The following is a 25,201-nucleotide window of genomic DNA, read 5'->3' as shown; positions in this document are numbered from 1 at the left end:
AAAAAAGAGAATTATCTCATTTTTACATAATTGTACCGTTGCATCTATACAATAAATTATATACTACTACAGACATAGGTAAATTTATTTCAGTGGAAATTCCACTTAATTCACAAATACAAAGATAAGTTATGAATTACATGCTTTATGGACCTTATGGTAAAGATAGTCCATGTCTTACTAGCCATGAGAAAATTTGTACAAAAAAGTTTCCGAAAAAGTTAACTAATCATACTTTTTTTTTACAAAAAATGGATACTCAAATTACAAAAATAGTGACAATAGATGTGATGATTACATATGTAGAATCACAAATAGTAATGAAAAAATTTTAGTTGATAATTCAATGGTAGTACCACACAATCCATTTTTGTTACATGCAGTGAATATAGCGGTGATAACTTTTGCTAATATTGTAGGATTGTGGCTCATGCACTACCAAAGAGAAGAGAAAGAAACAGCAGAGGGGCAATATGATTGAGTTTTTCATTACTGAGTTCCTTGTAGACTTTTTTGGCATTGGATCAAACATTCAAAGTACTTCTGGAAATTGAATGTTGTATTAATAACATACATTTACTACAGGTATGAGTAAAAAATATCTTTTCTTTCTTTGTTTGATATAGTATGAATTATGAATGTTTCGGCTACTTTATTTGTTTTACTCGGATAGAACGAAGGGAAGTTTTCATTACGTCTGTATTTTCGTAAGCTAGTCACTAAAGTGTTACATTTCATTGATGATTGATATTTTTTTTTTTGTCTCTGAGTCTTCTGGTAGGAAGAATTTTTCGTACCTTAGTTGAAATTGGCTTCTTGAAGTATTTGAAGTGTCTATTTCAAATAAATTTGTAGAATGGTGTGAGGGTCTCTGTCGCTATACGTGAGTTTTTGCGGTGTTGATGTTCAAAAAAAAAATTTGTGTTAGTACTTGTTAATTCGGTTTTTTATATTACGTATATGCAATACACAATACTTAAAATAATTTTGGACATATTACGTCAATAGGGCCACCTAAATGACCAAAAATCATCAAGTTCTAGAAAATTTTTTTTGGGCCTTATCTTTTAGTCCATCTTTACGCTTCAAAAATTGACACTTTAAAATACTCGAAATCGTGGATTTATTATTGCCGCCAACTTTCAAAAAATGAATGAATTTTCAATAAAAAAAATTACTAAAATATTCTGCATAAAATTTTAAGTAAAAAATGTCTCTTAAAAATTTTTTAATAAACTTGCCGTTGTCGAGAAACGAGAAAAAAAAATTTATGAATTGAAAAAAATTTTTTTATCATGTTGAAATACTCGATTTCGATCTCATATAGCGAGAAATCCAGAATTGGCATATTAAACAGACTCGTAAAATACTTTGGTGAAAGGAGGTTGCTTTTGATAAATCCAATATCAGATGTCAAGAAATTCAAAATGCCAGATCTAATATGGCAGCCAACTCTTCATGATAAACGAAATTTGAATAAAAAAAATTATATGATATTTTGCCTAAAATTTTAAGACAGAAATGTCCCTAGCTAATTTCTTGATAAAATCGCCGCGGCGCGGCGTTTTCGAGAAAAAAATATATGAATTATTATAAATTTTCTTGCTTAATAAAATTTTAAATTTTAGTCTTATATAGGAATAAATTGATAATTGGTAAGTCAGGCAAGTATGTGAAATACTAATTTGGTTTCAATATGGTGGCCAATTTTTTAAAACAAAATTCCAAGTTTCAAAAAATACCGTAGCATTTTTAACCTTTTCTATAATGAAGTTTATCTCTTTAACCGCAACGAATCCATCGTAACTCTATAGCTAGGAATTCAATGAATTTAAATTAACTAGAAGCTGTTCAATATTTTAGTAAAAAATTTATACTATGATAGTGGTTAGATTAATGCATGAGGATTTACATATCGACTTCAAAGTAAATTATATTATATGAATGTGATTCCTATGGTTTTGAAAAAAAACAAGCCAAGTATGTTTGTACAACATCAAAACGTTGTCTCCCGAGATATAGCTATTGAGGGTGTTTACTCGTACCTAACCTTTTTGACGCATAAGATCAGCAGTGTTGTAACCTGCGTCACTGTATATACAGATATAACTCGACCTACTAACGGTAGCTGTCGAAGGAGGATTATGTTATTTACTAATTTATTGCTCATTCCATGAGCCATAAGTGAAGATAAGACTGTAGCTACGTAATCATCAAGTTTTTAGCTATTTTCAAAAAAGTTTTTAACAAAATCTTGACGTCGATTATCCAGATATTGCAGGTTATGTATCAGAACAGTACTGATTCTCATAAGACTGCACGTTAAAAGTTCAATAATAAATTATCAATATCTCACATTATAAGCCATAAAAGGACTTGAAATTCGAATCGAAGGTTTTTCTTCCACTAATTGTTCTCTGTTAAAAGTATTATCAATATATTGACGTTAATTCTCTGAGCGAGTGAACTCCCTTGAAATTATATTCTCGCATGCCAGAAAGCAATGTAAAATTAGGCCATAAATGGCTTGTTTCCAAGATCCTGCGTGACCACCACTCACTGCGCGTGGCGTCTCATAGCGCTCTGCATGAACTGTCCTTTGCCGTCATGGTCAGTCCGCACCGATTGCTCGAACTGAAAACAGGCTGATTCGCAGTATGAGCTCTGTGCTTTTGAACAAGGCAGATAGTCGTTCATCACGACACTTTGTACTCTTCAATTGAATTTTCTGCGTGACTCAAAATTAAGTTCGAGTAATTCTTTCACTTAATAAATCTATCTCTTTTGTTCAAGCACCAAGAGAAGTAGCAAATACCTTTTGTTAAACCGAGTGTTATTATGTCCATTTTGTGTGTGTTCAAATATAAAATCAATCTTTGTTTTGTTTGAAGTGAAAGTGTTATTTTTTGCATAATCAACACCTTGGCTACTCCAAACTCCTACTCGCTCTTTCATATACGGCTCTAAATTCTACAGTCCGTTATTTTGCTCAATCTTGAACAATGTTAGATCATGACATCTGTAATTTTTTATTACAATAGAATATTGTCCTTAATAGTAATTGTACGCACAAGCTTTTATAAAATACTGTACAATACTAGCCGAGTGAGACAACAATAAATTATTCCGATTATTGATTTCATGCTTTTATTTTCAATATGTAAACAATATTAGCAGTGACAAGTGATGCAAGACATTTATTATGTACAAAAAATGATGTTACTGTGTAATTATGTCTTAGTTCAAAAAAAGAGTCAAATAACTCGTAATTTTTATAACTTCTAGTTCTGCATAATGCTCATTACTTTTGAGGCTGTAGAATACCTTTAAATTTTCAACTTCTTACGTTTTTACCAGGAATCACTATAAATGCATGTGCTTTGGATATATATATATATATATATATATATATATATATATGTGTGTGTGTCACTGCTGCTGGAACTACGGAAAACCTTTTAGCCATATATCTTTGAGTCTTGTCATGCTGCTTAGTACTGTAGTAATAAAGACTTGTATTGTTAAATTTTTTCACTGTTCACTCAAATAGCGATGTTGGTGTAAGCACTGCTTTTGTCCAACCAACTGAAAGGCTAGCCCGAGATGATTCTTTTTTAAAGATTAGCTCTAACGCCATCACATGCAGACTTACCGTATGCAGAAGTATGAAAATGCCATTCAGCTTTTATACAAAAATCTTTTTCATTGTTTACAAGACTACTCATTTGATACTTGTTTTTGTAATGCTGCTTTGCTCCATCACTAACATATAATTTATCTGTGGCTGCATTATATATACTGCAGTGGCATCATATTTAAGACAATCCGATAGTAGAATAAAACTTTTACGAGTGACAGTATTTTCTTGCTTATAATAAATATCAACTAGATAAACGGTGCACTGAGCATTATTGTAGTGAAACCCTTGTGATGCATCTTGTGTAACGTACGCATAGTTCTCCAAAAAGTCTGCATGTATTACCTAGTAATCTACCTAGTCTTCGTTCAAGTTATTCTTCAGATCAAATATATATTTACACTGCTCTTTTGAAATAAAGAGGTATGGTAATAAAATTTTTAATTTGGTAGACAATTCATGAACAAAATTATCAACTGAAAGAGACTCTTTCTTAAGAGTACAGTGGTCTGTCATTTGGCAAGTAGAAAAAATAATATCGAATATTCTGTTCTGTTAAAATGTATTTGAAATAAACGTGGAAAACTTCTCAATATCTGGACAATTTTTACAAGAGCCTAAGTAACAAGATGCTGCAGGATTATTACACAAAACAATCTTGAAAGAGTCTGAACACGGATATATAACTAGTGCAGTCTCGAGTCAATCGAGATAATTGAACAGTATCTATCATTGACTTAAAGTTTTGGTGCAGTATACAAACGCATACACTATGAGTACCGCTAGTGTCAGCTACCAGACACCATTTCGGCCGAAGTTCTGCAAATTTACTAAGACCAATTCCAAATGTAGGATTTTGATCTTTAAACTGAGTATGAAGGACCTTTAAATCAGATGATAACAATTTCTTCTGCATTTTTATTTTAGCATTACAGACTGTAACTGAGACAACATCCTTTTTACTAGGCATAACTCGGTTATTTATATCACTCTCATAAAAATCTGTAATTTTTTTTTACTGTATCATTGGGTAATCTTTTTTCCAGCTGTCATCTGAGGAGAGGTTAAAACACTATTAAGTTTTTGCAGTTTTCTTCCTTTTAAAACACTTCTTTAAGACTTACCAAATTCCTCTGCTGTCTGACGAACACTACAGCTAATTGGAGCTACAGTAAAAATAGTTGCACATAGAGCATCGTTCATTGGTAGACTTGAAAATTTGTCTTTCAAACTTCGTAACATTTCTTCCAGTGCGATTTTTCTCCATGGACGATTTGTTTTGGTTGGTGAGAGTCTCTTGTCATTTGAATTTTTGGATGTTAAAAAAAGAAGTGGTCTAACGTAATATCTATGCTCCGTACTTCTTCAGATTTATTCAATAATTGTTGATTATTATAATATAATTTTTTACAACCTTTATAGATTTTAGCATGAAGAGATGTATTCGGATATACTTCATGCATACTTTTAGAAATATTTCTCAAATCTCTGCCTACATGACCTTCGATATTATAAGAATTTATACATCTGCCAGTATAGACTGCATCTTGATTTTTGGACATGATTCTGACTGTATACTGCTTTAAATTTCAATAAGAGTCTGGAAGAGAAAAATAATGTTTGAACTTATACAACTGACATTCGATCTGCATCTGAATACTTCAATTTAATTCAAATTTTACAGAGCTGCAACGAAAGGATTTCTTTTTTCTGGTTATTACATAAATAAATAAAAAATTGACTTCTGTAATTATAAATAATTCAGTATTAGTTACCTGTAACGAAAAAGATCAAATGGTATGTATGCAACGAAAATACCTAAAGGTTATTCAGTATTTTATAAGTTATAAATTGTTTCAATCAATGTCTTCTTCAGTATGCGTTGATTCTGATTTCAGTTTAACAATATGCTATTTTTATTGAATAAACTCACTGCCATATTCGAGCTTTCACACGTATTTGATGAAAAGTTGTACAATAAACATAATACGTGTGAGTGTTTGATTATCAACGTTTGTTTTTGTAGCTAGCTTGTTTAAGAGTAGCGTGGTGTCAGTGTAGGTACATAGTTAGTACGTAAGAAACCGTATGTATAATGTAGATAATACAGTAAAGTTTAAATTAGTACTATTTGGTACAAATAATCCTTTAATTTGGTCCTATTTCTTTGTAAATAATCGAATAATACTTACTTATAAAATATGTGTTGAGTAAATGCTTTAGACTGCAATGAGCAAAAAGTAGTACTTCGTTTTCAAAAATAATACATAAAACAAAATCAGTAATGGCACTAATCTTAGTATAATCATTAAAGTTCACACCAGCAAAATAAATGTTTATGATAGTTAATACAGGTTAGGTATAGCTTTTATTATCTCACAGACCTATAATTTCAAGAAATTAATTATTTTTAACGTAATAATCATTAAGAAAATATTTTCTTTCTGATTTTAATGACCAATTAAAATGTTTTGACGAAAAAAAATACGGTTTACAGCTGCTTTTGAAGGTTAAAACTGAAGCATGACCGTAAAATAAAACGCTGATATTTCAATGATATATTCAACCTTACTTAAATAATCCACAAAATGTATACTACCATAATTTTTTGGCTTGTAATACGATGTTTCCAATATATTAGCCGATTTGAAAAATTTTTACTTTGTGTGTGTATTTTTTCAGATGGTGGGGAAGTTTTACAGGGAAGAAAGACGTCCAAATTGGTTGTCAAACAACCTTTTTATGGAGACAAAGGTTCTAATAAATTTTGGAGTTACTTCTATCAGATTTAATTTTAGAAGGATTGATAGAGTTTATTTAAAAAATAAATAGATAGATAAAAAAATTTTTTTTCGTATCATAAATCTAACTTTTTATCCCCCCTTTTTTCAGATATTTGATGTTAATAGTGCCGGATTGTACCGAAAGTTGGGTTCAGGAATTTATATTAAGTCCATAGAGCGGATTTTTTTTAATTTTGAAGAACGTGAGATGTTATATTGGAAAGAATATCGACGCGTCTTATGAGGAACTCGACGTAGTGAAACTGATGTATACAATTTAAAATTATTATTCGATGATTTTATTTTTTTTCCGACCTGTCCTGTCTTCTGTATTGATGGGCAATATGGATGGCGAGTTTTTTATATTGACGGATATCACCGTTTTGAATTTCAATCGGACGAATGAGGACCTTAATACGGGAGAAAAACAGATATAATCATTTTTTTTGTGTATGTCATGAGTATAATCATGAGTTAATTATTTGTTGATTGAAATTTAATGTTGATTCTAATGAAGTTTGTAAAAAAATCTATAGAACTTGTTTATGTTTATTATAAGTGAATTTTTGTAATTGTCTATTGTACTTGCTATAACCTATTTCCTTAACATCAATTGAATTAACAAATTTTTTAAAGTGTTAAAAGTACATCTAGAGCCATATTTTAGAAATCTGACCTCAAACTCACTATCAGCAGCTTTGAATACTTCTGAGGTAGTATTGTCAATGGCTATGATCTATTTCTAAATTGAAAAATTAAATTTCAATCATGTTTAATCGATTTTAGAATGAATTTAACTTTTTTTTCATCTGTTAGCCGTTCCACAGCCGCATGGCGAGTTTAACTTTTGTGAAAAAATTATTCCGACCATTGTTTTTCATGTATTTTTATCCGTAGAATTGAATCGTCGGGTCGAATTGATTGTATCTTTCTTTACTACATCTTAATTTCAGTTTTTCTGCGTCAAATTAATCCTATCTTTCTGTACACTATCTAATTTACGTTTTTCTGCGTTTTTCTGCAATTACTCCAAAAATCGCTGGGAAAGGCTATATTTTTTTTGGCAGATTTGGATTCAGCGTCAAAAAATAAATGGCAAAAATTTGGTCTGGTTGAAAGTACAGACAATCTTTTTATTTTTTTTTTGTGGACCTGTGTTATTATTAACCTATAAGAGTATATATTGTCAAAATTTGGCCTTAATTACAGACCCTTTTTTTTCACTAAAACTGGTGAATACGTAAAAATCGATATAATATTCTTGAAAAGGGTGTACTTATTGTTTTTTGTCAGATTTTTGATGAATTGATGGTGATCTTGTACCGGCAAGTAGTCATCTATTGTTCTGTTGGGAGTTTGTGATGCTAGATTTTTTACAATTTTTTTTGGGTATTACGTTGTGTTATAAAAATTTGAGGCTCATTGGATCTACTTGATTGAGCTCTATATACAAATCGTAGTAAATTATCGAACTGCTTCTTTAATTTTAAAATGCATGTAAATAAAATTGAAACAATGACTATTGTAACAATTAACTGTACTATTAGGCTTCCAAAAACTTGCTGTATTTCGATAATTAACTTGTTTTTTATTGCGATATCTTTTAAGGTTTCCTTTATTCTAGTTAACACTATTACTTCATTTGATCCTGCTCATTTATTTATTTCGATTTGTTCTCCCTCTTGTAGATCAAGAGTGAAGTTATTATTGTCGACTTTGATTGTCTTGATATCGGGAAAGTTTAATAAATTTGCTTAACTGTAGGAAAGCTCTGATCTATAGTAGTAAGTCTCTGTCGATCCATTGTTGTTACTTCATACACGGGGTATCCAGAAGAATGAGCTATACAGTTACTATTAATCGTTAGTACTTCTTTACCCTGTAATTTAATTTCACTTGATTGTGTTGTTGAAGGATTTTTTCCACACATTACTTGTATCGTGGTATTATTTTGTGTGGAGTATAACCATTATTTGATGGTTTTTAATCTTATCCAATAAATTTCTGTTAACTTATATAATGCTATTTAAAAAGTTTTCAATGCTTCTGTTGATGAGTTTATAAATAAAGAGAATTCGCGAGAGTTGTTTATATTATTTTGAAAAGTAGGCATGTCTGGTTGGCAATGTAAAATCTTCTTATTTTAAATACAACTATTTAGAAAATCTTCGTCGGTAAGGAAATAGTTGTGAAGATTCTTGCTTACGATCAGGTTACTATGTCGGGGCTCAATGCTGACACATCCTTTCAAATCTGAGTGTAGAATTCTCGAAACTGGAATTGAGTTTATAGCATAATAATTAGATTATTTTTTACCTTAGCACGCGGAAAACTAAGTTTAACTGCTAATTTACCTTCTATTACTACTGCGTTTGTTTTAGACAGTACCTGCAAGCATTTAAGTGTTACGGTTGAATCGTCCCAAGCTAGCGTATGCTTTTTTTTATATGCAGTAAGTTTATTGAAAATTTTTCATAGTTGTTCGTTTTCTTTCAAAAGTGGATGTAGGTGTTCTCGTGAAGTGCCTTTCACTGCACTGATAAGCGTTTTGTAAGAATTTAGTATGAAAAATAGGGATTTTTCAAAAAAGTTGGTTCATTTCAATACTTCTATTTTATATTCAATTTATTTGTTATCATTATACCATCGGCATACTTCTTCAGTTAAACTGTCCAATTTCATTTTTTATTTTTTCATTGCGTCTTTCATTTTATATGATATTGCTTGTGTTTAGTTGTAAAGATTGTTATTATCCGTATTTATTTTATCTCGATCATCTGCATCCATGGATCCGAACAATTTTTTCGAAATCCACCCCACAAATTGTAGTAGGGCTTGTCTTATTGTTATGTAGCTAAGAATAACTTTAACTATATTGTTGGAATCTGTTTCTTTACTACGTATTTGTATTTTAGGCGCAAAAAATAGTTTCAAATCTTTATATGTTGATTTTGCTAAACAAATCATATTATTTAATGTGTACCTAGGTATTAAATTCTTACGTTCTTGATTTTTAAGTACTCTTGTACATTGCTCAAACACAGCATCTAGCTGTTCCTGGTATAGTTCAGTTTAGTCTTCAATACTACGAAAATCTAACGTAATAGTAACGTGCCATTTAGTACGACTCAGTCGGACTTTGTCAGTGTACTCATAATATATACCGGGATTTTTTACTAATAGTATGTTGTCGTAGGATTTTGCAGGGATCTCTTCCTCACTTTTTATAATACTAAGCCTTAGCGTTAGCAGAAGCAGAAAGGCAATGTTTTCAGTCAACATATTGTTTGGATCAATCTGCAACAACAAAATAATTATTTTTAAGTTTTTTTTTTTTTTTTTTTTCTAATGGGTAGCAGTATTTTACTTTGTCAATATGTTTGTAAGTTATTCTTCCATTTTCTGATTTTAATATGACGTTATTATTACGATGTATTTCTTAAGTTTTCAAAATTCCGTTATAAAATCTATCTTATTTTCCTTTTTGGGGTTCTTTGAGCACATAGACTGTCATTCCAACTTCCAAGTTCTGTGGCTTTAACTTATTGTCATAACGTGTTTCTGTATTTTGTTTTGTTATTTTAAGTCTGTCACGAGCTATTTCTTGTATTGTGCGTAAACAGCAGGCAAGGTCACTAGCATATGAGCTGTATGTTTCTAATTGGAGTTCGTCTGGAGGAGAATTTGGAGAACATGTTTGTCTACCAAAGACAAGTTTGAATGTTGTAAAGCCTGTTACTCAATAAACTGAAGTGTTATAATCCTGCATTACAACGGAAACCATTTTATTCTAGTCATTTTTGTTTTTAGCGTTAGTTCTCACAAAATCGTTTAACATAGCGTGGCTTTTCTTCAAGAAAACATTCGATTGTGGGTAATATGCACTAGTGAGAGCTAAACGGAATCTATTAATTTTTCATACTTTTGTTAACACTTGATTAATGAAACATTTTGATCTGTCACTGAGAACGATTTTATTTCCAGCTTATTTCCAGACGTCCTTTGAGGAAAAGGGCCTACTGTATCTATAGCGACTTTGTCAAATACTTATGTTGTGTCTATAATTACCATAGGTTTTCTGGTTTTTGTGTGGACTAATTTTTGTTTCTTGCAAATTTAACATTTTTGTATGTTTTTAGCAATGTCATTGCGCATTCCTTTCCAATAATATTTTTCTTCCATTAGTCTAAAAGTTTTTACTTCTCTTTGATCTCTGAAGAAGCTAGTATGACTTTCAACTAATTTTTTCTTTCTGTTTTTTAGGGTTCGATAAGAATAAGCGCTAAAACAAATTTTTAATGTATAAAAAAGGTGACGTTATTCTTCGTATAAAATTAATGGTAATTCTCCTCTAAGGAGATTATCGGTGAGTTCACCTCTCCTACAAATACGTACAGTGTTGACTTCCATTACTGATATAGCATTTACAAGATTTTTAAAGCATGTTCGTTAAATGCTAGGCTTTATTTTGTTAGTCGAGTTTTTATTCACGACTATAAAGAATATGAAGGGATTTCGGTTTTTTCTAGTAATAACCTCTCCTAATTGTAGTTGGACATCTAATAATCATTTTTTCGATATAACTCCTATATCTGATAGTTGCTCTAGGTTTTTTTTTTTCGACCCTACAGTTTCTGTAATAAAATAAATGTAATTATCCTGGGCATAAGATAAATTTTCACAAGTACTTAAGAATGTTAATTTATTTCTTTTGTAAGTTAAATGAGATAAATTTCCAACAGGGCTTACACTTCTTGTTACCTTTTCGCTCAAAATTTTTCTGTATGGGTTCTAACGCTGCTGTATGGTTTGCTTGCCGTAAAATATTTCGATTACAAGTTTTCGTGGTATCAGTTTTATTTTCTATATTTTTCGATTAAGATAGGTTGTCGTCTTTTTCTTCACTACTATTTTGTTCAATAGGTCAGGTTACCGGCTCAGTAGTGAAATGAAAATATTGTAGGTCACTGATATTTCATTAATTTAAATTAACTAAAGTAGGTAAATTATAAAGTGTATAGCTTATACATTATGCAGTACCCTTCCTCTTCACACTAGTATTTTTTACTATTTAAAGTTCATAAACGATTATTATTTTGAAAACTATCATGACAACTGAGGTCCATGTTATGAAATACTGTCAAGTTAAAATGCCCTTGAAATGAAATACCTAATGTCCCAGTAGTTAAATAAATAAAATAGTTTTTTAATTTAATTTATTTTTTTTATTAAATGATTTATAATTATAAAAAAATGTTTAACACATTAACGGCAATGTAAAAACTGATTTAAAAAAATGCATATGCGTAAAAAAAAATATTTACAAATATATTATTGTACTATTTAACGTAGTAAGAACTAAGTATTTTTTTTATTTTTTCATTTTTGGATTTAATGCTCTCATTTGTTCTGCTATTTTTTTCTTCTCATGTTCTAATTTTTTTTTCTCATGTTGCAATCTTTTTCTCTCAGCAGCTTTTTCTTTTTTTAATCTTAGTTGTTTTTGCCTTTCTAATTGAGCATTCCACCACTCATCAGATGTTCCAGCTGCTGGAAGTTTAGGTTAGCTTTTTTTAGTAAGTGTTGTCTTTTTCTTTAGGTAAGTATTCTGTAGGTAATATAAATGCTTTGGTAAAAGTATTTTCAGCTATTTTGCCTATAAAGGTGAAGTTCTACATACAAATCGGGTACATATTTTTTCCTTTAGTTACTTACTTTCAGTGGCATGTAAATTAGTATCTACTTTTGGATCAGTATTATTAAAAGTAGAAGTCAAATCTGCGAGCATATTGATCGTTTCACTCTCATTATTTTTTTCAGAATTTACAACTGGATTTCATGGGGTTTTATAAATTTCAAAATTATTTTGTACAGTTACACTCAGTATCTTGAAGTCTTTCGTGACATCTACAATGTTTTATAATTAAAAATGTCTATGAGTTTGACAAATGGAATAAATAAATATACGAATCTATGTTACCTTTTTTGGAGTCTAAATTGGCACGTCTTTTATGTGACTCTAAGTCATAAGTTATATTTTCTTCCGTATTCATTTCTATACTTAAAGAACTATTTGTATTCAAATTCTCTGGGACTGGACTTTCTGTCGAACATTCGTTTAAAATGAGCATATTTTCATGTAATGAACTATCGTGTAAATAAATCACTGGTGCAGAAACATTATCCAAATTTTCGATTTCAGGTGCCCACTGAGTCGACGCATTTTCATTAATATTAAGTGAAACAACTTTAACTTTACAATTATTAATATTTTAAATGCTTATGATTCTAATGTTTTTACTCGTATTAGCATCTAAATTAATATAAAAATTAAACAAATTAGAATGGAAATTCATCAAAACACGTAATAAAAGTACACTTAAAACTATATAGTAAAATTATTGAAAAAATGAAATTAAAAAATAATAGTTAAAAATTGAATAAAATCACATATAAAATTTAGTAGCCAATACTAGATTTTTTAACTTAAAGCCAATATTGAAACAACGATGAATCTTCAATCTTGTTATCATTGTTATGAGTCAAATTACAGAACATGTCAAGGTAATTCATAAATAATAACTGTGGTATTAGATTTACAATAATTTCGAAGAAAATTTTGTTATTATTTGCATGTAGAGGAGTATAATGAAAGTTGAATTTTTTTTTTTCAGGTTAAAAAAATAATAGCAGATATATAAAGCTTAAAGCAGTAGGTTTATTTGAATACTGTGTGCTAAACACCATTAGAATTTTATCAAGGGGAAGAGAATTCTTCATACTAAGTGTATCATTAAATGTAAGAGGAAAATGAGATCAAAGAATACTATGACGGAACGGATATCAGGAGCTGGAAAAGTTGAAAAAATAAAACGTATATGCAAGCAGTGTCTTATTATTGCACGTATTCCGAGTAAAAACTGTCTTACATTGCACAAATATGTTATCTATGAAAACATGTTTTTTCTTATTTGAGAAAGCATGGAATAACAAATTTTTGTAAGGGCTGGCACTTGAAACGCGCAGAAAGACAAAGCCTCTCTAGTATATTCGTATGTGTACATTTTTGCTGTTTTTTGATACAATTACACAAATTTCTGTTTAATTACTAACAATTTATTAATCTCTCAACTTGGCGTTAATGATAAATAAACCCAAGTTAGGAAAATTAAGCTAGACAAATGAAATTTAGAGACACGTAGTTAAAATAAGACAGTATTAATTCGTAGCCTAAATCTTAATATTATTAATTATTCTTTTTAGTACAGTTATGTATTGTTATTTTGTTCCATAGCTAGCAATTTTTATTTAAGTTTTTCTATAAAACACAGTCTGAAAATGCGAACCAATGAACGCCTAAAAAGCCTTTTATTAAACTTTATGGAGTTTTATATTTAATAAACGTTGATGATTCGTTATAATACCAGCATCAGAGTAAACATAGAAAATACCTCCCAAAAAATTATTAAAATGATATTGAATTTCTTAAGATGATTCAAAAAAACTTATGTGTCAATGGGGCTTCGACAAAGTCTTCATTTTATCTTTTTGTATAGGTTAATTTGTACTGTAATATATTTAATATTTATTTGACTAGTTATCATTTTGTAAGTTCATGCACCTGGTTAATCGTTACTTTATTTGTTATCTATTAACTACTTGATTTTAACCGAACTTGTCAGCATAAATAATATAACTCTACAATTCATCTCTACTTATCCCTGTTCTTAACTCTGGCTCTTTAAGTAGGCCTGAGCTGACTATGAAAGAAGCTTTCCACGAAACAATTATAATAAAGTAACCTACGTAATCCTGTGAAACCGTAGTTTCAATTTAACTCTAATTCTCAATAACTTCGTAGTAACAGACGAAAAAATTATTATGGTTTAAATAATTATAAATTTAAAGTATAACTTTTAATACTACTTTTGTATATAAGTATTAAATATTTTATTTTATTTTTCAGATAGACGCTTCAGACAAATTCAGATTTAGATTAAATTAAATAAAAATAAAACTGTTTATTGTTAGGACACCATGAACATTCAAAGCAATACTATCGATGAAGATCAATTTAGATCGGTAAGGAATAAAAACATATGACAGAATCCATAAGTAATTTCAATTAAAGAATTAGTTTAATAACATATATGTTATGTCTTATTTTCAAGTCTGTCAACTGTCTCTAATTTTTATGTGTTATTTAATCTTAAACTCAAAAAATATTAGTTTCTGTATACAGTGCTTTTTGGGTTGCGCATCTTGCCACTCTTTCGAAAATAGTATATTACGTCCCTAGGGTGCAAAGTACAAACTTGAGCGTCCAAAGGACATACTTTGCGCCCGACAAATCACTTTGCACCTTAGGGCCGAAAAGTACGTCGAGCACGGAGGGCTAAATCTACTTGCAAGTATGGGCGTATTTAACACGAGCGCGAGGCTGCAGTAGACTGTTACTCATTACACTCAGCATATGTACACGTGTAGTTAACTATACACACTACACATAGAATACATGTGGACTGTACTTGAACTACTTGTATCATGCACGTGTAACCGTCATAATAAGTTGTCCCCTTGTGCAGTACAGACAACTGTATGTACGTGTAATAGTACATCGAATATCTTCAGTAACCGTACTAATTGCTAATAATATTATTGCATTCATTAAATCTAACTTTACTGATGTTGAATCATTGATATTAATTGTTAGCACTTGCAAACCTATTCAAAAATTTTAATAATATAAAAATGCTGTTAGACTAGAATTCAATTCAGTATTCTACGTGCTTTCTGATCTGGTAAAATAGTTGTTATGATAATTTCTTCATGCTTGTTCAGAACATGCCATCGCACTTCATCCTTTCATTATTACTTAATTATTTTTGCATCATCTTATGATAATATTACACAAAAAATGTGCAGTTGTTAAAGTGATGTTTTTATCATACGCCTCTTGAGAGTGTATTAAATCAACAAAGTATTAAATATGTATGAGGCTAATAATTGCACTTACCATAATGGGTATCTGTTTAATTGTTTAAGTGTGTTGAAATTAAGATGACAAATTATTTCCATACAAGATTGGTCTATTTTCTCTTTTTGCTATTCATATGTAAGTTTTTGTAATTCTTATTAGCACTATCAATTTATTTTCACAAATTTGATAATCATTTAATTTAGGAAAATGTTATGCACATATTGCAAACTTGCTGTGTGCACATTGTCAATAAAAATACGTTGTGTAAGATAATTGTGCACTTTTATTTATTTTTTCTATATACAACCGTAGTACGTTTGTTATCAAACATGGAGTTTGATATAGGAAGTGTCTAAAGGAAACTGGAGCGTGCGCAAAGGTTTTAAAACGCCAGATCGTTAGAGACGATTTCGCGTACGTTAACCAAGAAAATTCTTTCGCCAGTGCTACAACATTTTCCAATGTCAGCGTAACCGAGCTTTGACCAGTCAATGTGTTCGTGTACGCTATACCCAATAGATGTTCGCGTACGCTTTTCGAAAAATAACTTAAAAACGCGATCTAACAAACACTCGCGTCACGGTATTTTGCGAACAGTTTTAAGGACTGCTTTCAAAAATAAATGTCAGTCGTGCAGCCTTTTGATGATTTTCACGCGCGCTACCCACTTAACCAAATTTTTATGTCTGCTACAGGGAAAGAGAGAGAGAGAGATGGTATCGGTATATTTATAGTTCATGTTTTAGGGCACGTTTGGCAGAATTTCTTTCGCTAACGCCATTCAAGGTACTTACGTATAGGTGACTAAAATAAAAAAGTATAAGCAGATAAGCACAACATATTCATTTTCTTGTGTCAAGTTAGGTGTACATTTTTTTAAAACAGAAAGCATGAAAGCAGCATTGGCTTGCATATATACATATATATCTTCATATATTATATAGTTAACTCAGTGGGGAATTCCACACAAACCTCCCACCGCTTTGATTAACTTACTTAAATGTAAATATTGCTCGTATGTTTTTGGTAATAAGGAAAAATTAATGGATCATAAAAAGAAGCATTAAAATTTTTTTTTTTAATGTAAAGAATGTAACATCATCGTAAAATCAAAAAGTCATTATTTGCGACAAACATTGGAACATAAAAATGGTAAATTTTTACCATGTATTATCTGCGGAAAAAAATTTAAGAGACAAACACATTTACGACTACATGAAATGACTCATCAGTCTGAGGATAATATAGTATGCTCAGAATGTGGAAAAAAATTTTCAAGAAAAGATTCATTATTTAGACATTATAGAAGCATTCACAAAACTGTAAGTAAAAATATGTTCAATATCGTTATTTAACATGAATAGAATATTGCATTTTATTAAAAAAGTTTACTTGTTTTTTTTATTTCGGACAATAACATGAATATTTCAAGATAACTTAATGTATCAGGAATCACAAATTCCCACTGAAAATTTGACGTGGTGATATCATTTTCCAACAATTACTTTACTGTGTAACTAAAAAAGTCAAAAATAAATAAGAATAAATACACAAAAATTGTAAAAATGTTTTTCTTATAAAATATTCGAAAGTTGGGACGTTGGCGCGCATTGCGCGCAAGGGGGCGTTAGCCCCACTAGTATACATATATATATAGTAGGTAAACAGGGCGAGTTCTGGCCCAGGAGCTGGAACACTCTTGTGTTAGTCTCCTAGCACAGTTTAGGGCGAGTTCTGGCTCAGGAGCTGGAACACTCTTGTGTTAGTCTCCTAGCACAGCTTAGGGCCAGTCTCCGTCCGGGAGCTGGAACAATCTTGTGTGAGTCTCCTAGCACAGTTTATGGCCAGTCCCCGCCCGGGATCTGGAACAATCTTGTGTTAGTCTCCTAGCACAGTTTATGGCCATTCCTCACGCGGGAGCTGGAACAGCGCCAGCTTTGAGCCTTGATTTACGGGAGTTGCTACTAAAGTTACTACTGGTTGGCTTATGCGACATGTAGATCTTTACCCTGCGTTTGCTAGTGAAAAAATGAGCTGAACGTCTGACTGTAGTTTCTTTTATAATGATCCACTCCATTACTATCCTAAAAAGTACAGCTCCACTACATTCTACGTAAGTTTTTATCATTCCCACTCAATGAACTGTACTGGATAATGCGATCATACAAAATTTAGCAATAAGCTGATGCCTTGAGCCTTGATCTACGGGGACTTACATGGTCCTCTTATTCAACCGTATGTCCAGTATTTTCTCTATGCTATTCGAGCGGGTAGCACTGCTTCTATTGTTACAGTGTACACCCTCCCCCCTTCCCTGTAATGATGAGAGCCTCAACCACGCTTTCACCTGTGAGGTACAGCCATTGTTTTACCTCTCCATTAAATGTTTACTTCCGATTCATTAGCTCTACTGGTAGAATATAGTGTTTAACTAGCTCAACGTTATGTAGAGCACAATTTGTTTTGTATAATTCGTTATGATTTGTACAAACTGTGACAATTTTAATTTTATTCATCGGTGGATAACCAAACTCCATGATATTACAAACATGAAATTCAAATCGCTCTAACCATTTTTTTGCATAAAGCCTGCTACATTTTGCGTGCACTAACAAGATACTCTCTGAGGATTTTACCTATGGTATTATATGGTAGTTCACCTGTATCCCATGGTAGTGCATGATTAGTACATTGTAGTCAAGTGTTTTCTCTTTTGTATTTGTCAGTGAGCCTCTTCCAAGGAAATGGTTGCTTGAATGTAAACGCAATAGGTTAAACGTCTCCAGTTAATAAAACTACAGCTAACTCTTTCAACACAAAGTCATTGACAGGCTGTTGAAAACCCTGCATATTAACTATTTAATCTATTTATTTAAATTTTTCATAACTTTCTCGATCAGGAACAAATTTTTTGCTATCTGAGTACTTTTTGTCCACTAATTTTTTCATCCAAGATTTTTCTTTTTTATCATCACCATCCTTAAACGAAAGTTTTTCGTATTTCACGTTGCTACTTAAGTTACAACTGGTTGGCTTATGTGACATGTCGATCTTTACCCTGAGGTTGCTAGCGAATAAATAAGCTTATCGTCTGACTCTAGCTTCTTTTATTGTGCTCTACACTATTACCGTCTTAACGATTATACCCTTACCACATTCTACATAAGTTTCTTAACATCTCTACTTATTGGACTGTACTAGATAATGCGATCGTGTAGAATTAAGCAACAGGCTGATGTGTGGTTAGGAAAATTTTCATGAGATTTAAATTCTAAACGCACATCTACTGGAGCATTTTTTAGTGATTCATTTTGCTTGGAGCAATCAATGACAACAAAATGTATGTGGGTAAGAAACTGATATTTGCTTAACAAAGGGGCACGATCCTTACTAAAATATAAATTTTGAAAATCAGCGTACATATCACACAACAATGCATACTGATTGTGTCTTATATTGAGATAGAGATCACCGTGAGGGTAATACTGCGAATTAAGATGAAGTTTAACATTTTTTATAGAACAGTAATGGAAATTGCTAGCAGTACTAGCTCTCTGGTTCTTTCGATTCGTTTAAAAAGCTAAAATAACATACAGTGGCTTTTCCAACTGATTAGAAGTCTTGACTGTCCATATGTGTTTGATGTAGTAGGTAGTAGCGGATATTCATACAGCACCCAAGTTCGATAACTTATAGATACAAATTTTTTTTTTTTTTAAGATAATTAAGTAAGCGAATTTGATAAGAATCTGACATTACAACGTAGGGCATAAGCCATTCTAGCTTTAATATTACTATCTTAAACTCTTCCCAAGTTGCTGCAGCATTCACGTCCTATGCAGAAATTTGTGTTTGTATGACTGCATTTAAATCATTTCCAGATCTTGTGACTGCAAGTTCATGTTTTTCATTAACAACTATCTTGTGATAGTCTTTGGCGAAACCTAATATTATACTAAGAGGACGTAGAATATCAAAAAAGCTATTACTGTCAGTCAGATTTAAACCATCAGCCCCTCCTTTATCGAGCCAACCTGCATTCTCACTCAATGGATTTTTATCAGGACTTAGTGTTATTTAATTTTTTAATAAAGCAGTTATACTAACATTTATACATTTGTCTATCTCTATAGCGTTTACTTTTTTACCACTTAGGGTATTATTTTATTAATTATAAATTATTAAAAAAGCTAATTCTCATTAATTCAATCGTTTAACATGAATTCGATTTTTAAATGTCGCGTGCAGCTCTGATTTCAAAACTTTGCGCCTGATAGAACCACCTACCGCCCGCTAGGTAGCACCTACTAGTTTCTATCAAACATCGCAAGTAAAAAGGTAGTTTATAGTATATAAGAAGGGCTGCACGACGTCTTGCAAGGATCTCCCAGGATCACTCGATCTATACCAGTGCTAGGTTCTCGCTCACCAAGACCTGCACCATGGCAGTGGCTTGAGTACCAATCAATTTGAATAAAATACCTATGTTTAATATCACGTTAAACTAAGTGTTTTGACTCTTATTCTACCCAATCTCGCCATCATTATCTGCGCTACGTGGCACTGTTGTCCACCAACTGTGAGAATCTGACCATTATACTGGCAACTGGCATTCCTTGACTGCTGCTGGTCACTATCCTACCGCCCTCAAGTGGCAGCAACTCCAGTGGTGAAAAAGGATTCCAGTGAAAGTGCTCTACATCTCCACATCCAGACTCTAGCACAGGGTGCTTATTGTTTCTCAATCTCGACTGCTGATCGATATCCTCGAAGAAGACTTCAGTCGCCCTCAACTCTTCCTCTCTGTTCAAAGCCGCCAACCCCCAAAAAGGCCGCTCATAACAACTTCATATCTTATTTCGTCAAATAAATGACAGATAGCGTTGTTCACCAGTTTAGAATTATTCGTCACTGCATTATCATCTGCCTTAACTAATCTTCCATAAATATGTAATGAACTTCTAGATAGTAACAAACATAAGTCGAATCGGTATACGAATTTCATTACTATTACCATAAGTTGATGACGCGTATGGTTGATGAGCATGAACCTCATAATGTGCAATAGACTCATCAAAGGTGACAGGAGACTAAATGTTTGGAATCTCTTCTATGTTTAATACAACAAAAAAAAAAGAATACGCACTTTACTTTCCTCCACGGTCGCTTATTTTAAGTCCGAGACTTTTCAAAAACTCATTGTTTTGATGTGTTAGCTTTGGACGATATCGTTGTTTTTTTTCAGTGTGTTGGTAGTTTGAATGATTGTTAAGGGCTGAGCATTTAAGTACATTTAGAATTTCTTATATAGCTTCTATGATTATATACAATTCCCATTACACTGACGGTTTGATATGTAACCTTACCGTTATTATCTCTGAACGAAAATTAACTAAATCACCGTCTTGATCAACAATACGTAGTTATACATAGTCAATGATTCGGCTAACTAGAGGTAAATAAATAATTTTTAAACAGACTTCAATAATTTTATACCCTGGTGGTACAGCTGAAAAAAATTTATGAATGATATGTACTTTATGGATATTTATATAGGCTTCACTAGTGATGTTGCACTCAACTTGTAACGCGTTGACCTTGAAAATAGCTACAGGTAAGTCTGAGGTATGGGTAAAGATATCTTGGAGAATTCGTTACGTAAAACCTAATAGTCACCCTATAGAATCTTTTGGTCTAAAATCGATGGTGTGACTACACTTTATAACGCTGCGGAGCGTATTATTGTTTGGTTTAATAATGATACTTATATCTTCAGACTGTAATACTCTAACTAGAAATAACTCAATATCACTAATTTCATAGCTGCCCGTTGGTAATACAACCACTTTATCACCTACATAAAATTTATTACTTTCTTTATTAATATTTGAAACTGAATTTAACGTTAAAAGCTCAACTAGGCCAAGAACGTAGCTGTGTTTCGGGGATAACTCGACAGGTAGAAAATACTGCGCTTCTAATATGGAAGAAGTACCAGACAGACTAAGTGTCAATGCTTTTTCCATGACTATTAAAGAGCGAATGAATAATCACATAATAATGTTACCTTATATACTTTGACAACCTTCGTGATAGGAATTTCAAACAGAAATGACCACAGTTGTGAGAATAAAAATTTTGATGTCTTTCGTGGTTGTACTTTATTTCGTCAATTCCTAAGTACAGCATTAAATCGGTAGGTGGCGGTAGATTGCCAAAACTGTTGAAATAAACAATGTTATTACCATATTATCGATATGCTACATGCTACCCAATAAGTTCCAGGTCCATTCTTATCATCCAGATTTACTATTGCTGTTTTATAATATCGCGGCCCATTATAGGTAAATCGTTTAAATAAACTCCGCGGAAATGAGGAATTCTCAAAATTCTAGCATACTTTAATAAGTCAACGTTAGTTAAAGCTCTATGAGGTATTTTTACTTGAACATTTTTTTTTTAAACCTTTTCCAGAAAATGGCTCTAAGTAAACACCTAATCTAGTTTGATACTATTTTAGATATGGAACTTTCCCTAATGCATTATTCTCCATGGTTTAATTATGCCTTCGACTCCCTTGTAGCTGTTGCTTAGCTGCTTTAGCTGCATGAATACTTTTTAGTATTCCTACGACCCCATTTGCTAGGGCGCCAGTTGCACTCAAACTAGCAAACAAGGGTATCAGAGGTAAAGCACCTTCCGTTCTAACAGGAAGGCTCAATATACGAGGTATTTTAATGTATTTTTTATCGCCTGCTTTCTTAACTGCACTATAAGCACCTTTTAAAACAGAAGTAATAACTTTGCGTGCATTTTTGCTTTTTGAATTCATTCATTGTGAGGCAGCATTATTAATTGTGTTAAAGGCAACCTGAACCTTTTCTTAAACCTATACCTAATTTGTTTTTAAACTTCATAACACCTGTTATTGCTAGAGCAGCAGCTTTTTCACCAATACTTGAATCAGAAGCCCTAACTCGTTGCCAAGCTCTCCTAGGTAAAAGTTCTTCTGATAAATTTCTCGCTTCAACGTTTTCTCGATTCTGTGAATAAGCTATATCATGCTCTTTGCACGTTGTGTCTAACAAATTTATTTCTGGATCACCTCTTGCGAGACGTTTTACAAGTTTAGTACCTGGACCACAATACTGATATCTTGGTATGTAAAGTTCTATAGGCAAACTATTAAGAGCCTTGTTTAAAAGACCTTGTCCTTTCTTACGATGAATGATCATTGCTGTTCAGAGGTTGGATCATGACTAATCGCTAGAAAAGAGAATCATTGTATTCATAGCCTACGTGTAATCGAATTTTATACTTAAGTAGCCATAATGAAATGACTAATCATAAAAGCACTGTATTTATAGCCTATACATTAGTTGTAATCGAACCATCATACAAAGCAGATATGAAATTTAAAAAACAAGCTGTAAAATTATGGGTTTCAAACTTTGACGCTGTTGTGGAACAGAAAAATCATTCAAACCGACATGGTAAATTACTTCCTAATAGTATTTGAGCTGTATTCTCCATGGTCCATCTAATTGTGGTGAAGCAAACATTTTACTAGCGCTTATTGTAGATGCTAATGGATTGAGATTTAAAAATGTGTATGTATATTCTAAATCACTTAACCAACCAAAATGTAGGTTTGTGAAAGAGCTGTTAAAGCCTATAAATGACGTGCAATACTTCCCTTTCAGTGAACATGAAGCAGTAGTATCTCCAGATGACGCTCTACCTAATTCTATTATAATTTTTGATGACGTGGCATGTGAAAAACAGGATATTGTAAGAGCTTTACTGTATGGAAAGACGTAAAAATGTGGACTGCTTTTATCTCTGTCAGTCATATGCGCAAGTATTACAACACCTCGTAAGAGATAACGTTGATCTTATAGCTCTATTTCGCCAAAATAAAGTTAATCTAAAACATGTGTATGATAATCATGTGAACTCTGACATGTCCTACAACACGTTCAAAAATCAATGCTGTAACTGTTGGAATGATGACAAACATGGGTTCGTTGTTATTGATAAAGAAAGACAAATAAATAACGGTTGCTCTAGAGAAGGCGTTGACAATTTTGCTACAAATATAACACGTACGTAGCAGACTGTATTTAGTTTACTATAAGACGTTACAACATCAACATGTATGAGCAAAAAAAGACATTCTCAGTCAACTAGTGAAAGCAAGAAAAGCGGTTTAAAAAAGTATAGAATATTAAAAGTGGTAAGGTTGAAAGGGTACTTAATAAAACTTTTAAGCCTATCATAGATCCTCTTAAGGAAATCGTCACTGAAACAAAAAAAATTGAAACCATTTAGGGATTCATGAGTATTTTGAAAAACTATCCAAAAATAGTAACCTATCCATAAAAAAAACTGAAAAAGAGAAATATAGTGATGATGACGCAATTTTTGAGTCTGCTGTCAGTCAAAGCGATGATAATGATCAAATGAATAATACCATTAAAAATCAGACTTATAATGGTGAACTCGGGCTATGGGCTTCGAAAAGAAAATAAAATGTACATGCTTGGTGACTCACCTACACATTTTGAGAATAATCAAATCGGAATAGACGAGTTAAAATTTCTAATAACCATAGGATTAATGAAGCTTCTTGTAAAAAAACATCCTGATACATTTCGCATTACTACAGATGATTTGAAAAAATATTTTATATTTTTAATTACTTCTAATGCACATAGAAAGGGATATAGCAAAAATGGAGCTATCAGACTGCATAACAGTAAAAAATTTAATGAAATTATTGGTCCAATGTTTAATATTATTGAAAATATAAAAAAAAATGGGAGAAGATCATTGTTACCTCACTATAAAATTGCTTGAACAATGAACAACATACAACAAGTAGATTACGTGCACTGGGATGACCTGCATGAGTTAGTAGACTGCCTTTGATTACTCATAGCTAAAAGATTAGCAGGGAACTACAGCCATAATAATGAGATACTATCAATTATTAAAGAGCTACGTGAGGCAGGGTATATATACTAAAGCATTCAAGATACATTATATTATATTACACAGTATATTTTACACATTCAAGTTAGTATCAACATGAGCATTGACGTATTCGGACGTAAGCTGGGTATGACTGAAGGTAGTCGCCGAGGTCCTCATATTATGGTAAATGGTCGCTGCAGATGGACAGTATGATTTAGAGAACAAAAAATTGTGCAATATTGCAACTACTATTAAGCCTAATGATAATATGAATATTAATTCTTTCAATAAAGAAAATAAAGTTGTTATGGATGAGCTGCATTAAATAAATATAATGGTATATCATGTAAAAGACTCATTTATAGCAATAATAGTGAACTTGGAAAAAGAAATTAGTACTATTAAAGAGGTATTGTCTCAGATCTCTCATATTACTTCAGAAGACTAAATCGAGAAAAAGATGCTATTCCCTCCTTTTCACTGCATATAATAATAAATTAACTATTAAAAATCGTTCATTTACTAAGCAATGAGGATGGATCGTAAAAAGCAAATTGTAGTGGAAGAGCTCCACAAACCAGCTCGACGTAACTACCCACGTCGAAAGTATAGTATACGAGGGTTGGATAAAACATAGCTGGCTGACCTTGTTGAAATGATACCTTATTATCGAGAAAACAAAGGTCATAGATACATGCTTACTGTTATAAATGTGTTTTCGCGTGGGCTGTACTTATTAAACATAGAATGGATAATGATGTCACTGCTGCGATGAAATCTATATTTTTTCAAGGTTGTGTACCTAAGAATTTGCATACTGATAAA

General features: G+C 31.8%; 1 protein-coding gene across 4 annotated transcripts in view; it reads left to right on the top strand.

Moving 5' to 3' along the window:
- The window catches only part of Tim9a (translocase of inner membrane 9), a 150,299-nt gene that overhangs the window by 38,736 nt on the left and 86,362 nt on the right, over positions 1 to 25,201 (top strand). Inside the window, exons 2-3 of one of the 4 annotated variants that reach the window (XM_089592354.1) lie at positions 13,095 to 13,294; positions 14,387 to 14,502. In XM_089592354.1, the coding sequence (XP_089448480.1) occupies positions 14,458 to 14,502 (45 nt within the window). In that variant the 5' untranslated portion in view covers positions 13,095 to 13,294; positions 14,387 to 14,457. Of the gene's footprint in view, positions 1 to 419; positions 586 to 13,094; positions 13,295 to 13,447; positions 13,473 to 14,386; positions 14,503 to 25,201 lie in introns of those variants that run through there. The other 3 variants (XM_089592353.1, XM_089592355.1, XM_014356193.2) reach the window with 3 other exon arrangements.

This window comes from Copidosoma floridanum, unplaced genomic scaffold, assembly GCF_036245765.1.
Source record: "Copidosoma floridanum isolate Cflo_tuat_1 unplaced genomic scaffold, Cflo_Japanese_pri ptg000016l, whole genome shotgun sequence".
In the NCBI taxonomy this organism is placed as follows: Eukaryota; Metazoa; Arthropoda; class Insecta; order Hymenoptera; family Encyrtidae; genus Copidosoma; species Copidosoma floridanum.
Note: the sequence above shows the minus strand (reverse complement) of the source record. Positions and strands in the feature narration are given on the sequence as shown.